The sequence below is a fragment of the Caretta caretta genome, chromosome 8 (assembly GCF_965140235.1).
Source record: "Caretta caretta isolate rCarCar2 chromosome 8, rCarCar1.hap1, whole genome shotgun sequence".
In the NCBI taxonomy this organism is placed as follows: domain Eukaryota; kingdom Metazoa; phylum Chordata; order Testudines; family Cheloniidae; genus Caretta; species Caretta caretta.
The window spans coordinates 41,490,428-41,506,601 of NC_134213.1; the positions used below are offsets into that span (position 1 = coordinate 41,490,428).

General features: G+C 51.0%; 1 protein-coding gene across 1 annotated transcript in view; it reads left to right on the forward strand.

The window, feature by feature from the left end:
- The window catches only part of DELE1 (DAP3 binding cell death enhancer 1), a 43,169-nt gene that overhangs the window by 5,555 nt on the left and 21,440 nt on the right, over positions 1 to 16,174 (forward strand). Inside the window, exons 3-9 of the mRNA XM_075131423.1 lie at positions 5,280 to 5,400; positions 5,934 to 6,069; positions 6,516 to 6,659; positions 9,210 to 9,271; positions 12,565 to 12,682; positions 13,243 to 13,385; positions 15,734 to 15,892. Coding sequence (XP_074987524.1) covers positions 5,280 to 5,400; positions 5,934 to 6,069; positions 6,516 to 6,659; positions 9,210 to 9,271; positions 12,565 to 12,682; positions 13,243 to 13,385; positions 15,734 to 15,892 — 883 coding nt within the window. The remainder of the gene's footprint in view (positions 1 to 5,279; positions 5,401 to 5,933; positions 6,070 to 6,515; positions 6,660 to 9,209; positions 9,272 to 12,564; positions 12,683 to 13,242; positions 13,386 to 15,733; positions 15,893 to 16,174) is intronic.

The window sequence follows — 16,174 nt, forward strand, 5'->3', positions numbered from 1 at the left end:
ACCCCCTTCCAGGATGATCTGTCAATTAGCCAGTTCTTAATCCTTTTAGTGTGGCTTGATATTGTATAGTGCTCATTTTAAAATCAGAATGTTGTGACATACCAAGGTACAGTCCAGACCAATGAGTATCTTTGTCACCCCTGCCCTGTAACCTGGGGTGCCCTTTACACGGCTTTGCTGCTGGAGCCACCAACCTGGACTGCTCACAAACAGCCTGCGGTATGTAAGTCACTCCCAGCTATGTCTGTGTGTGCTGCTCCAGCCAGCCAGCCAGCCAGCCACCCTTTGGCTGTTACCAGCCTTAAAGAGTCCACAGGGTGAGTCCAGCACATTCCCAGTCCCAGATTTTCCCCCAGAAACGTATGTCTGTACTATCCAGCCATCTCCTGGACAGTGAATATATTGAGTCTGTTCTTCTTTTGAAAAAATAATACATACACAACTTTGGTTACCCCATATGGTGTCCCCGGACACTTCAACAAACACATTGGATTAGATGAAACCGTAAAACAAGTTTATTAACTACAGAGAAAAAGATTGTAAGTGAATACAAGTAATGAAGTGTAAAAGTCAGAATTGGTTGCAAGAAAAATAAAGGTAGAATGCTATCTGGGTGCCCAACTTAACAAACTATATTAGATTCAAAGCAAAGTTTTCTCATCACATGCTTTCAGCAGTCTTACTGACCAAACTCATAGGTCGGGCCCCTCCCCCAGAATCCAACAGCTGTCTCCTTTGTCTCTTCAGGTGCAGAGAAAGCAATGGTAAGGCCGAGAGAGAGGATGTTTGTCCCACCTTTTTATAGTTTGTGCCCCCTCTTGAAAAACATTTCTAGCTAAGACCCAGAAGACAAAGAGTCTGTATGGAAGGATATTTCCTGCTGTTTTTTCCCCAAAATGTTTGAACTTCTTTTGTTTTCTTTCACTGCTTGATGACTCTGTTTACTACTTAAATCCAAATTAAGCCAAGCAGACATTCCTTTGTTTATTTAGGACAGACCTGACTTCTGCCTGGGCAGATCTGTGGGATTTGGAACATGTGTTAGGCTATGTCTGCACTACAGACCTTACAGCAGCACAGCTGTAATGCTGCAGCTGTGCCGCTATAAGGTTTCCCGGTAGTCGCTCTATGCCGACGGGAGAGAGTTCTGCCGTTGGCATAATTAAACCACCACCAACAAGCGGCAGTAGCTATGTCAGCGGGAGAGCGTCTCCCACTAACATAGTGCTGTCCACATCAGCGCTTCTGTCGGTGAAATTTGTCGGTCAGGGGAGGTGTTTTTTTCACACCCCGACCGACAAAAGTTTTTCTGACAAAAGTGCTAGTAGAGACATAGCCTTAATAACATCATACGGGGGAATCTTAGAACTTCATATACAATGTTGTCACACATTTTATCAGGATAATACTGACCGGCAAATTATTTTTCAAATGAGTTTTCAAATGATACCTTACAGGGCATACTTTGAACAAAGATTATTACAATAGTGTATTGGGTGTGAACATAGGGGTGTATTTTATCATAGTGGTACTAAGTCAAACTACTTCCATACAAAAACCAGTATGTTACATCTATGCAGTCACCTGTATCAACCAAACTTGTCATCTCATCAGAGAATGAAACCAGGTTTGCTTGACAATGACCCATTCTCCATAAACCACGTTGACTGGCCTTAATTGTGTTACCCTCCTTTAATTCTTTAGTCATTGAATCCCATCTCAGCATTTCCATTATTTTGTATGGGACTAATGTCAGACTAACTGGCCTATAGTTCATCCCCCTTGCCCATTTTCAATATTGGCACAACATTAGCACTCTTCCAGTCTTCTGGAATTTCCCCAGTATTCTAACATCTGTTAAAAAATAAAATCAGCAGGCCACAGATATATTCAGCCTACTCTTTTGGGATTGTTGGTTGCAAGTTATCTGGGCCTGCTGATTTCAAAATATCTGTCCTTAGTAGATGTAGTTTAATGTACTGGAAAGTACTTCCTCATCCTAATGTTATGTGAGTGTGTCATTCTGCTTCTTTCCAAACACAGAACAGAAATATTTATTTAACACTTCTGCCTTATCTACATTGTCATTAACAATTTTACCATCTCCAGGCCTACACCATTGGTTGGATATTTTTGTATCTAATATACTTTAAAAAATTACTTCATATGTCCATATGAAGTCCTGTCAACTATGGATTTTTTCCATCTTCAGATTCCCTTATATTTCTGCACATCATAACTTTTGATATATAATGATTGTCTATTTCCCCTTTTAGCCATTTGTTATATATTGCTTTTTTTTTCTAATTGCTGCCTTAATTTTGCCACTGAACCAGGATGGGTTAGCCAATGTTGTCCTTTTGGTTAGAAAATTGTAATGTTTAGAAACTAATGATGATTTACTGCTGGCTGCAGGACACCTTCCAACATGTCTCCTAAACTGAGGGCCTCTCAAAACAACGTCGTTTTTCTGTCCACACATTACAGATAGGAGTAACCATCTGTACTCTGGTTTTATTTGATGGTCGGTAACAGATCCTCACCAATACTTCTGCTTCGAGCAGCTGGCCCTCTCCTCTGCCCCCGTCCCAGTCTGCCCAGTTTGCTGCTCAGCCTTCGGGCTCTCAGCTGCTCCACTTTCCTACTCCCTGCATTGTCCTGAATGGAGAAGAGATTGCAGGTTTGCTGGAGCAGGTGGAACCCGGCACTCAAGCCATTTCAGTGTGGGAACTCAGCCCAGTCACTTATCCTCATTTTCATTGCCCTAAGCCAGGGGTGGCCATCCTGAGCCTGAGAAGGAGCCAGAATTTACCAATGTACATTGCCCAAGAGCCACAGTCATACGTCAGCAGCCCCCACTATCAGCTCCCCCTCCCCCGCTCCCAGTGCTTCCCACCCACCGGTAGCCCCACTGATCAGCGCCTCCTCCTCCCTCCCCACACCTCCCAATTAACTGTTTCGTGGCGTGCAGGAGGATCTGGGGAGGAAGGGGGAGAAGCGAAGGTACTGCAGGCTCAGGGGAGGGGCTGGGAAGGGATGAGGTGGGGGCAGGGCCAGGGGTTGAGCAGAGAGCACCCCCTGGCACACTGGAAAGTTGGCGCCTGTGTCTCCAGCCCCGGAGTCAGTGCCTGTACAAGGAGCCGCATATTAACTTCTGAAGAGCCGCAGGTTGGCCACCCCTGCCCTAAGCCATTGGCTGAGTGGAGTTTTTATGCCATGTTTGTAGGTAACCAGTAGGACCTCAGACGTCACCTAGAAAGGAATCAGCAATCAGTGCGGCTCCTGGAGCATGAGTGTATTGGGCTCCTGGCATGAGGCACTGCTTAATTTCCAGGCAGGTGTCTGCAACAGTTTGTGAATGCTCTTCAGGCACAGTGCCCTGCAGAGAGTAATACAGCAGTCACACAGGAGCCTAGAAGCCCTGGGAAGGCTGGACTGGAACTTTCTTGCCAAGCCCAGGCAATAAAGAGTGCTCTTGGCAACAGCTGCGACTGTGAAATCCAGGAATAGGGGGGAGTAACAGAGCAGGAAAATGGCCAGATGCCCTCTAGTGCCGCTGCAGAAATCATCTCTGCAATCCTTGCCCTTCTAGCACCTTGGCTTAGCTTTATTGGCAGCACCAGAGACTGTCCAAGTCATGGCACCATCCCAGATCTATCCTGTCTGTATTCCTTTCCACCCTCACACTGGGATCCCCTCACTGCCCCTAATTGCTGTGGCCTTTGCCACTGCTCACATTGCTACTGCTTGCCCTGCTTCTCAGGGAGTGCACCAAGCAGTGCCGCCTAAAGGAAGAAAAGTGAAAAACAGAGCTGTAGTTAGTACTGTGCAGGCAGGAGCAGCCAAGCAGCAGCACTGGATTCCCAGCTTGGCAGGGATACAGAAGGAGAATTGGTGAATAATGGCATTAAAGTTTTTAAAGCTCTGATCCCTACAGCTGCAGCCATGAGTCTCCTGAGATGTCATTGACAGGTGTGGAGCACCTGCTGCTGGCAGTGCTTCCTGATGCATCCTGTGACATGGGCATCAGGAGACATCGATGGGAATGGTGGGTTGGAGCTGTGCTGGGCACAGAAAAAATGGAAGGGTAGGAAGGGGTGAGGTTATGTTTCATTCCCATGGCCTACTGCTGGCTCCCTGGGAGCAGGGTTAAGGGGTCTTGAGATCGCACAGCTGCCAGCTCTGTCCCTGTACCTGCAGTAGCAAGCCTCCAGAGAAATGGAGCTGGCAGCTGCTCTCCTGACACAACTTCAACACCAGCTCCATGTTCACTCCATTTCGTGCTTACACTTTGGGGCCTAATAGCTTGGTAATCCCCTTAAATGATGCTAAGTTTCCCACACTGTGCAGGCATTCAACTGGCAGGTCAATTTTCAAGCCACGCTGCTCTTGCAGATAGGTCATTTTGAGGGGGCTGCATCTCAGGAACCTCTGTGCAAATGCCCCCAGATTTGTTCTCTTCAGTCTATTCCTGGTCCTTACCTGACATTCACATTTTCAAGTCAATCTAACTCTGCATGTGCATTTTACAACAGGCTGATAAGCAGAGCCAGGTCATTGTTGGGTGTGTATGGGTGGGAGTGCCTTATCCTGGGAACTACCTGACCTAATGACCCTGTGTTTGTGCCCGTAACCCCTGGTCTGAAGTGAGTTTCAGGCTGATCTATAGAACGGAGAGTACTAACGAACATGTGCAGTGGCTTCCTGTCTCCACTCTGGATTGTTGCGTGCAGTAGCTAAGTACACCACTGGGAGAACCAGAATGGGGACATGTCTACACTGCAGTAAATCACCCATGTCTTGCCTATGTCAGCTGACTCGGGATTACAGTAGCTCAATTTAGTGTTGGGAGAACCAGAATGAAGTCCAGTAACTTGAAATATTGGCTTACCAGACTTGTTTTTGGTGCTTGACACTAGCTTGGATCAGGAAGTCCTACAGTGCTAGTTTTCTGTGGCTCATGGCCATAGTTTTTTCCCCAGGTCTATGCCAAAAGCATCATAACCTGAACATTTTAAAAGCAGGTCAGGGAGGGTGGGGTCCTGTATTTCCTGAACCCCTGCATTGATGGACCTCAGATTTGCACTGCAAACCCAGCATCAGGTCTCCAATCAGACTTTGTCTGCCTCGCATGGTAGAGCCCTTTGAAAATTCAGATCTAAACAGAAAACTCTGATTGACTTAACTGTGGTGTGGGTTGGGCCCCTATAGTCTAGAGAACTCATTATCTCACCCAGTTTTGCAGGGAAAGGAGTTTTACGTTATTTTTTGTTTTCCAGTTATTTACTCTCACCTGGCTGGCAGAGCGGACGGGGTCGAGATGGCTGGGAGCAAGGGAATGGGCAGCGACCCTTCTTGAACCTGCAGCCTCACTACACAATCCTGGATGCCTTCACCTGGGTACGAGATAATCTCCTCCTGGTGGTGGGGGAGGGAGCTGCGACCAGTGGATGCCTCTATAAAGGGCAGGGCCAAGGCACCTGTGAGGAGGGAGTTGGTGGAGCTGCACCTGGGGGTTGGGGGGAACTGTGATCAAGATGTCTTCTGCAGGGATGTGGGCAGTGGGATGCTGTGGAACTGTGACCCAGATGCCCTACAGAGGTGTGTGGGGTGGACACCCTGTGGGAATGGGGTGGGCAGCTGAGGTTGGATGGGGAGCAGCAGATGGAATGCCCTTATGGAGTGCGGTGGGGAGCTGAGCCTGGGATGCCCTGCGGGAATGGGGTGGGGAGTCAGGGATGGCTGGGGAGCTGTGGACAGGATGCGTATGGCAGTGTGGAGGGAAGTTGCGGCTGGGATGCTGTGTAGTTGCGGAGCTGTGGGCAGGATGCTCTGCTGTGTCTGAGTGCCCAGTGGAAAGGGAGAGTGATGTGCTGCAGGGAGGGGAGAAAGGAAGGGGTGGTTTTCTCTGACTTTTCTTTTCCTTCCCTTAGGGCGCACTAGCTGTGCTTGCTCTGCAGTTGGCCAGGCAGATCCCATGGCCGAGCCCTGTGCCAGGGGCAGGAAGAGAGGACGGGCATTGCCGGGTGGGTGGACTCCTCTCTTCTCTGCTGCCTCATCAGCACTCAGGTCAGTTCTGCCTCCTGCGGGAGGACAGGGGCCCAGGGTGACTGTTGGTTGAGGGTCTCTGCTGTGGGAGTGCTGTGAGTGTACAGGGAGGGCTGTGCTCCCCTGTGCAGAAGGCACCTGTCAGTCTGAAATTGGGAGCCAGTAGGGTGTGAAGTCCTGTGAGCCTGGGGGTCATGTCTCTGGGAAACACCCTATCCCTTCACACTGGCTTGGGCACCTTCTGGGCTGAGACACACACAGCAGGTTCCTTGTGTTCCCTGCCCTGGACTCTGTGGAGTTCTCTCTTCTCCTGCCCTTTGGCCCCATGCTCAGAGATGGGAGAGCTCTGAGCAAATGCTCAGGGGGCCCCAGGCACTGCCGAACATGGAGGGGGCGACCCCAGGCATGTCCCAAAGGTGGCATCCTGCATGGCTTTCTGGTGTTGGGGCTTGTCTTCTGTGTTTCAGTGCCAGCTGCAGGCTCATCCAGATGCTGCAGTACCCAGAAAGTGCCCTGCTTCCTGCTGGGAGGGATTCCAGACACTGTGCCAGAGAATCCATCCCCTGGCATCCCCTCAAGGCAAGGAGAGCCCCAACTCTGCCCAGAAACAGGTACCAGCCCAGGCTGTATGGGGCAGGGTACCCAAGGCAGAGGGATTTTTTGGGAGTCTCAAGGAGCCAAGAGTGCAGGGTGTCTCCTGGAGGTGGGGAAGAAGTCTATGGTGCAACTGAGGGTGGGCTTGATTGGCCTTGGCACCTGGGACTCTATGTCCAGTTTGGTGTCCTTGCTTCAGAAGGGGTGTTGACTTGGAAAGGGTCCAGGAAAGAGTCTCAAGAGCAATTAGAGGGCTGGGAAACCTGCCTCACAGTCAGAATTGGAGGGAGTCCCATCTTTTTAGCTTATCCCTGGTTAGGAGTTAACTTTGATCATGAGCAGCTAGTTGTGCACAAGGAGATTTTGGAGAGCGGAGGACTCCTATGCAGCAGTCAAAAGCAGTGGGATCCACTGGCTGGGAGCGTAAAGCAGACAAATCTGTACTGGAAATAGAGTGCATGTTTTTAACAGAGAGGGAATTGACCATTGGGAAAACTGCTTTCAGGCTGTGATGGATTTTGCATTCTCTGAGACAGCTGTGGGGACTTGGGATCTCACTCAGCTTTATAGTGCCACTATGATTCCTAGTAATCCTGTACAAAATGAAATCATGATTGCAATCTCCCCGTGCCACCTTCTGCCCATCCCCAAGAGCTCCTGCTGTTCAGGAGAGGCTGTATGGGTGCCAGCGGAGGGGGAAGGCATCTGCCAAGAAGACATGTGGGCCTGGGAAGAAGGGTGCTAGCAGCAGAACTGCCTCATCGTCACAGCCAAATCCCTCCCTCTGAGAGGGTCGAGGGGCTGTAAGGAAACAGCTGTGTTTTCCCAACAAGGCTGGGCAGTGGTGGGGAGAGTGAGGAAGCGCTGCGGGCCCCTCTCAGTTTGGTAGGGGGCTGGGGGTGTGGGAGAGGAAGCACTGCAGGCCCCTGTCAGTTTGCTGTGGGTGGGGTGGGCCTGCAGAAGAGCTGCAGCCCCTGGCAGTTTGCTGTAGGGGCAGTGAAAGTGGTGTGTGTTGGAGGGTTACCTGCCAATGAGCCATCATTGGGTCTTGCTGTTGTAGTCCTGTCAGTCCCAGGATATTAGAGAGACAAGATGGGTGAGGTAATATATTTTATTGGACCCACTTCTGCTGGTGAGAGAGACAAGCTTTTGAGCCACAGAGCTCTTCTTCAGGTCCTTGAAATTAACTCCCAGTGTCACAGCAAAATGGAAGGTCAACAGATTGTTTAGCATAAGTCATTAACACACATTGTATTAAACCATTCAAAGTGAAGTGGCCTGTTATCCCCCCTGTACTCATAAACGAAAAAGAGTGTGTTAATGGGTTACAGATCGTTGTAATAAGCCATAAATCCAGATGACCCATCATGGCAGTTTCTCCATGTGGAGAGATGATGTCACTAAGAAGCGGAGGATTCATAGAGTCGTAAATTCCAAGGCCAGAAGGGACCATTGTGATCATCTAGTCCAGTGGTGGGCAACCTGCGGCCCATAGGCCGCATGTGTCTCATCAGAGAAATTCGCTGGCAGGCTTCGAGATAGTTTGTTTACATTGACCTTCCGCAGGCACCTCCGCCCGCAGCTCACAGTGGTCGCGGTTCACCGTTCCTGGCCAATGGGAGCTGTGGGAAGCGGCGACCAGCATGTCCCTGCAGCCCACACCACTTGCCACAGCCCCCATTGGCTAGGAACAGCGAACTGCAGCCACTGGGAGCTGCAGGCGGCCATGCCTGCGGACGGTCAATGTAAACAAACCATCTCACAGCCCACCAGCAGATTACTCTGATGGGATGCAGATTGCCCACTACTGATCTAGTCTGACCCCCTGTATAACACAGGCCAGAGACTTCCCCAAAATAATTCCGGTTGGAATTAGAGCATATGTTCCAGTTCCTGATGTCAAGGAGTGTGAGGCTGTGTCTGTGAGTGCCCTGGAGCAGTGGTGCATCGAGGAGGGACACTGGTGACATAATCCAGAATGCTGCTACAGGAAGGTGCTCACTGAATGGCTGGCTACTTGTTCAGTACATATTCTTACTGCAGCCTCTGCCTTATTTGCTGCCACCATCCAAACCCCACACTGAACACAGCAGAATTAATTGCTTCCTGGCACTTGTCACTCCAGTGTTTGAGCACTTCACAGTCCAGTTTGTATCCACAACACCTGTGAGGCGGTCAGGGGTTATTATCTCTGCTTTACACATGAGGCACAGGAAGATTAAAGTCAAACGTGTTCATTAATTTTGGATGCCTGATTTTTAGAGTACACAGCATTACATAGCACTTTATATGTACACCTGTTGAGTTCAGTTACAGCTGTGGGCGCTCAGAGCTTCTACAAATCAGACCCAAGGGGCTCAGATAAGGCACCCAGGAAATGAGGAACATGCAATGAGTGTGAAAGTTTGATTGCAGTGATTTGCCTAGCATCCTAAAGGAACTTTGTTGCAGAACAGGGATAGGATCCAATTCTCCAGAGTGGGGTGGAGTGGAAGGAGGGAGGCAGAGGGGTTGCAGGATTCCTGGTCTGTCTCAGGCCCATGCCTTACCCTGATCTCTCCTTGCAGGGGAGCGTCCATTCCCTGAGAGCTGCAACACCAGCCTAGGGCCAGCCCACTGCAGTGCACAGGTACAGTCTCTTTGTTTCTCTGTGAATATTTGGCTTTAGAAGGAGCTTGTCCCAAAGCACGTAGTCAGTGCTCTTTCTAGTACAGCCTGACTGATGCACCGTGTCCTGGGAGAGTCATGGTCACAGAGCAGGAGTCATAGCTACGGCACTTCTGCCCCCTTTCCACAGGTTGTGTGTAGTGGCATCCTGCCCTAGGAGTCTGCACAGCACACACACTAGTGCTGTGGGAACACGCTGCCAATAGGGCCCAGTCAGGATCAGGACCTAAGTTCCTTCTAAGCTGCATGGCTGCACAGCAGGCTATCAAGGGCCATGCAGGTGCGCAGCCACAGGGTCCTGGACTGGAGAGGAGAGAGGTAGGGGGCATGCAGGGCTGCAGCAGGGAGAGGCACCTCTCCCTCGGCTCCACTCCCCTACAGCAGCCTGCACCCCAAGCCCCTCGTCCCCAGCCCCACCCCAGAGCCCTCACCCCCCCCCTGCACCCAACCCTCTGATCCAGCCCTGAGCCCCCTCCCGCACCTCAAACTCCTAATCCCTGGTCCCACCCCAGAGCCCACACCCCAACCCTTTGCTCCATCCCTGAGCCCCTCCCACACTGAACCCCTCAGCCCCACCCCGCCACGCATCACCTCCATATTAGTGCACATAACAAAATTCATTCCGCACATGGATGTAAAAAATTAGAGGGAACATTGATCAGGACCCCATTGTACGTACATATCACACAAAGTGCACTCAAAGAACATTAAGGTTGCAAACTCAAGCACAAAATATTAGGAAATATCAGAATCAAGGCTGCCTTAGTTCAAGACCCCTTCCTGTATCTGTATTATTGTACAATCTTTAATTACATACTTCTGCACTGTTTTTTCCCTCCCCTGTGGTTGAGCTGGCTCTGCAGAGTCCTGAGGGATGGACCCAGCTCCCTGTTCCGTGGCTGGGCCAGCTCTGCAGGGCTTGCAGGAGTGAAAAGATCCCTATATTTCTGTTGACTGAGAGTTGCTCTGACTGACCGGTGGGAAGCAAACCTGCTGGGTGAGAAGGGGCCTCTCCATGCTTCCTCTCCTGATTTGAACTGCATTGTAAATAGTAGCATGCAGCTAATCTGAAATTAGATGAAGCGTGCACTGCTGCTACTTGGTGGCACCAAACTGTATCATAGATACTAGGAAACAATTACTCCAAGCCTGGCTCCCTCCCTCTCCTGACTAGGCAAATTAGGGGGTGCTGCTAATTAGCAGGGAAGTGAGGAAAAAGCCATAAAACAAGGACAATGGGGGAGGAGGGAGCTGATTTATTTAGCTGACAGGCTATTTAAGTTTGAATGATTTAGAGTGCCAGGAGATGGGCTGCTCCATGTTTGCTGAAGGGAGATGCTGCCTATGCTGCTGAACCTGACCTGGGAACGGGAGGAGCAGGGGTAGGGACATTGCCAGCAGATCGAGGGACGTGATCGTTCCCCTCTATTTGACATTGGTGAGGCCTCATCTGGAGTACTGTGTCCAGTTTTGGGCCCCACACTACAAGAAGGATGTGGATAAATTGGAAAGAGTCCAGCGAAGGGCAACAAAAATGATTAGGGGTCTGGAACACATGAGTTATGAGGAGAGGCTGAGGGAACTGGGATTGTTTAGTCTGCGGAAGAGAAGAGAGAGGGGGGATTTGATAGCTGCTTTCAACTACCTGAAAGGGGGTTCCAAAGAGGATGGATCTAAACTGTTCTCGGTGGTAGCAGATGAGAGAACAAGGAGTAATGGTCTCAAGTTGCAGTGGGGAAGGTTTAGGTTGGATATTAGGAAAAACTTTTTCACTAGGAGGTTGGTGAAGCACTGGAATGTGTTACCTAGGGAGGTGGTGGAATCTCCTTCCTTAGATACTTTTAAGGTCAGGCTTGACAAAGCCCTGGCTGGGATGATTTAGTTGGGGATTGGTCCTGCTTTGAGCAGGGGGTTGGACTAGATGACCTCCTGAGGTCTCTTCCAACCCTGATATTCTATGATTCTATGTATTTCTGTGTGGGAGGGTTACTGACTGCCTTTTCAGGGCTCTCCTGATTCTACGGAGCTGCTGCTGAGTAAGAGGTGGCGCAGCACTCCCCTGGCCTGAGGGGTCTGCTCCGGGTTGGAGAAGGGTCTAGCTGGCACCATGTTAGGGGAACGTCGATGTGGCTCCCCTGGCCTGAGGAGCCCTCATGGGACCCGGGGAATGTTGAGCTGGAACCTCTGGCTTGCAGGGGCTGTTTGGGTGGGCTAGGGGAGCGTTGAGGTGGCTTACCTGGCCTGAGGACCATGTTTGGGGTTGGGGGCACTTCGATGTGACTCCCCGGCCTGAGGGTGCTGAGCAGGGTGGCATTGTGGGTGTGTTCAGACAGCTCCCTAGCCTGATGGGACTGGGTGAGGAGGTTTTTGTCACCTCTTAGAGCAGGGGTCTCCAAACTTTATGAGACAAGGGCCATATTAGATTTTTGAAGGGGCTTCGCGGGCCAAAGTGACTGTGAAAGAAATTAAATATATGCAAAAATGTACGCAAAATCGTTAAAAAAACAACACTACTCTACTGTGTCAGTGTTGCATTAAATTCTAAATCAGGTTTAAAAGTTAATCGATGCAGGTACTGTAAGTTGGCTCCCCTTTTTGGGTCTGCTCTGCCTCGTGCCTGCTCCCTTCTCCCTGTGCCTGCTCTGCTGAAGAAAATGACAAAAGGTTGAAAGTTTGGCTGTACTTTGGTAAGAGAAGCTCCAGGTTCCCATTGTTGGTTGGGACTGTTTGGTTCTATTAGTGCTGTAGTTAAAATTTAACCATTATGAAATTGTTAATTTTCGTTTTCTTTTCTCCATTTATTGGAGATGTAATTAAGCATCTGACTTGTATTTTTATTCTAAGGCAGGGGTCCGTGCCTGCTCGGCTGCAGCAGCAACTCTCCCCTAAGTTGGCTCCCCTTTTGGGGGGGACACTGGCTCCCAGAGGCACTCACCCCTCTGCACAGCTCAGCTGTGCTGCTGCCCTGCGTGAGCTGCTGCCGGCGGCCCCTTCCCCTGCCTACTCTGCGTGCCTACTCAGCTGTTCGCTTCTCCCCTGTTGGTTGGAGGGCCGGACAAATGGAAGCCCCGGGCCGAATCCAGCCCGCGGGCCAGCCGTAGTTTGGAGACCCCTGTCTTAGAGCACAAACGCCATGACAACCTGGTTTGGTATACTGTGGCCCTAATGTGGGGAAGGTGCTCTGGCAGCCATGACAGGAGCTGTCATGAGATTTGGGGGGCTTGCTAACACTCCTCTAATTCTCTTCCTTCTTAGGGGCTGTCATTTTCCACTCTCCAGGGGAAGCCAGCACAGCAGGAACGCCTGGAGGAAGCAGCTACCCAGCTGCAGCAGGTGTTCCGGGTCAGCGTTTCCATTGCACTCAATATCCTTGGTAATGTGGACCAGGCTTCATTATGTCCTAAACTGCAGATAGCAGGAATAGAGACAGGGACACCCACACACCCTCTCCTTTTTGGAGGACCTCAAATATGTTGGGAAGCCTCTTGCTGTTGTAGTCTATGGAATCTGCAGCACTAGTAATGGTTCCCAGGTGTTCTTTGTGTGAGTTGGCTGTTGTCACGGCCCCGTTACCTGTCCAGAGGGTGGGGTTCCTGCAACCATTGTCAGCCTTTGCAGAGTCTTCTGTGCCACCTCTTACTGGAATTCACCCAGCTTTGCAATGAACTCTGGGAAATGAAATGACAGGGAGCCTGGAGCATTGGAGAGGCTGGTGATGAGGCTAGAGAACCCCTCCCCCAACATAGGGCTGGGCCATTGGTCCCTCCCGACTTCTAAACTCCATGGCTTGAGGTGGGGTGGGGCCAAGAGTTGACAAACTTTGCAGGGTGCAGTGAGGCAAGCTGCTATGGGTGGGACACAATGAGCTCCATGATTCTGTCCTGCCTGATGCCTTTGTGCTGCTTTGCTGAACATGCACTGTTCCCTCCCCAGGGATTGAGAGTGTGAATAATGGCCACGACAGGGCAGCCTATTCCTGCTTCAAGCTGGCAGCAGATCGGGGCTACAGCAAAGCCCAGTTCAACGTGGGCCTTTGTTACGAGCATGGCAGAGGCACGGAGAAAGACCTGGCAAAGGTACCTGGTGGCACGCAGAGCCCTCCCCTCACACACACACTTGCACTATCAGGAGGCTGAGTAGCGGCATGAATAGGAGCAGTGGTGGAGAGGGAATGCCTGTGAGACACTTTGCTCCAAGGTCCCTTGCCTCAGGGAGCAAGGCACCGATCCCATCTATACCCTTGTGTGCATCAATGAATGCCTGTCAGCACTGGGGCACCCTGCAACCCTTGGGTGTGTGGGGGGGCCCTCAAAAGTCCTGGGGTAGGTAGTAGAGCCCTGTGCAGGACTATTTTTTTAATCCCACTCCTGTTCAGATCCGCAGTACCCACTCCCACCCACGCTCACATTGTTTCTTAATTTTTATCCCGCTCCTGCTATTGTGGCAGTGGATCCTGCAGGACCCGCAGGATTCCAGTCCCACTGCAGGGCTCTAAAACTGTCCTTGCAATGGCTGGATGTGCTGCGCTCAGCAGATGTTTCCCCACCAGCATCCACCACTCCCTAGATCCCCATGCAATGCGAAGAGGACCGCCCAACCAGCCCAAATCACCGATACAGAGGGGTCAGAGTCCTCATGCACTCCTACGAGGAGATGAGCAACCCCAGCATCTTCCCTTCTCCACGCAAAGGGATTAGAAACCTCTAACCCTCCATGCAAATGGCTGAAGAGCCACTGTGTTGTCATGCAAAGGGGATGGGAAGCCCCCACGCTCCGCCATCTCCAGGCGTAGATAGGTTGGCAATGGGGGCTCTCCCTCAGAGCTGGGGGCCAGAGAGCAACCACTGCTGGCTGGGGTGTTTATGTTTGTGGTGATGGAGGACTGTTTTTTAATCCTGCTCCCATCCTGCCCTGCATTACTCACTCTCACTCGCTCCCACATTGTTCCTTGAATTTTTATCCCACTCCTGCTATTATCGCAGCGGGTCCTGCAGGACCCACAGGATTCCAGTCCTGCTGCAGGACTCTAGTGGGAGCTATTATACATGTAAATGGAAACTGTTAATTATTCCAGCCAGGAAACTCCTAGGAGGGAAAGTTAGGGCTGCAGAGTCAAACACCTTCCCATCGGGAGATGGTAAAGCTAAGGCTGCATGTGTGCCAGTGTAGGCTTAAAAGGCATGGGTGCCTTGGGAGGACTGCCCCTCATGGGAGGAGACTGGGCTCCTTTGCAGCCCTGTCCTTTTCAAATGGACCTTCCCAGGCCCTGTTCCATACACTTATGTATGCAGCATTAGTAGTGGCTGGGAGAATACTGTTACCGTATGGTACATATGTAAAACACCACCACATGTGCAGGAGCCATGTCCTGCCTGAACCACCTCCCAGCAGCTTTGTGTGGGTACACTGAGATGCACATCTTGAACCTAGGGAGCATTGGTTGTAGCAGTGCCCCTGCTGTGGCTATTTTGTGCCACTCAGCTGGTGCAAAGGATCTGCAAAACCAGCTTAGTTGGGCATTGTGCCAGTCCCAAGGCATAGAAGAGTCTTTGGTGTAACTAGCCCTATGCCACCCCCTATGGAATCGGGGTTGTGGCTAGGAAAAGAGGGTGCAGTCCCCAGCTGCCAATTATCCCATTTCCCTACTTTCACTCTCCTATGTGAGCAGTTGCTGCAGCTAGCACAGGACTGTAATGTGATGGCATTTGGATAGCAGAACGGGTGTGATGAGGCAGTGGTGCAGGCATGTGCTGTGTATGCTTGGGGATGGGGTGTTCATGAGGGATGGTGCACACTTGGGGAGAGGCTGCGTGTCTCCCATAGTCAGTTCTCTCCCTGATGATCATACCTGGGAAGGAGGATCTCACCCAAATAGTCTCATGTTTCTGGTGCATGTCTGGGAACTGCAGGGCGCTGAGTGTGAAGGAGGTGATAGAACAAGAAGCAGTGGTCTCAAGTTGCAATGTGGGAGGTCTAGGTTGGATATTAGGAAACACTATTTCACTAGGAGGCTGGTGAAGCACTGGAATGGGTTACCTAGAGAGGTGGTGGAATCTCCATCCTTAGAGGTTTTTAAGGCCCGGCTTGACAAAGCCCTGGCTGGGATGATTTAGTTAGTGTTGGTCCTGCTCTGAGCAGGGGATTGGACTAGATGACCTCTTGAGGTCTCTTCCAACCCTAATATTCTATGATTCTAGGAGGCTGCACAGGTAGGGAGGGTATTTCTACTAATGGCTGCCTGGGTGAGTATGCATAGCTTGTGATGAGAACCGGCAAGGGGGTTTGGATGCAAATGCATGCTGTGATGTCCTTGCCAGGCTGGGTAAGTATTGGAGAGTGGCAGCCTCCTCACAAAGGTGCCTGGGACAACGCAGCCTGGCATGCATACCTCTGGGCGCTCATGATGGTGTTTCTCTGTTTCCAGGCAGCCCTCTATTACCATCGTGCAGGCAGCAATGGGCACCCCATGGCCCAGTACCGCTATGCCAGGTTCCTCTTATGCCATGGGCCCAAAACTGAAGGGGCTGACATGCAGAAGGCAGTGGCTCTGCTGGAGCAGGCAGCTGCAGCAGGGCTAGTGGAGGTGAGTGTCTGCAGCACATGAGTTATTGCTAAGGCTGAGTGTTTGAGTAGCATGGAGCCACCAGGGAACCCCCACTGCACAGCACTGAATCTCTGTAGGGCAGTGTCCATGGGGTTGGGGGAAACCCTGCCTGTGTCCTTGCTCCTCCTGCCACCACCCCCCACCCATATACGGGGCATGTCAGTGTCAGCTAGTTGCAGTGGCGCATTAGTGTCACCGCCTCACCAAGGTTTGTTCCTGCCCTTGTATTTTTAGGCTTGTAGAAGCCTTGGTGTTTGGCTC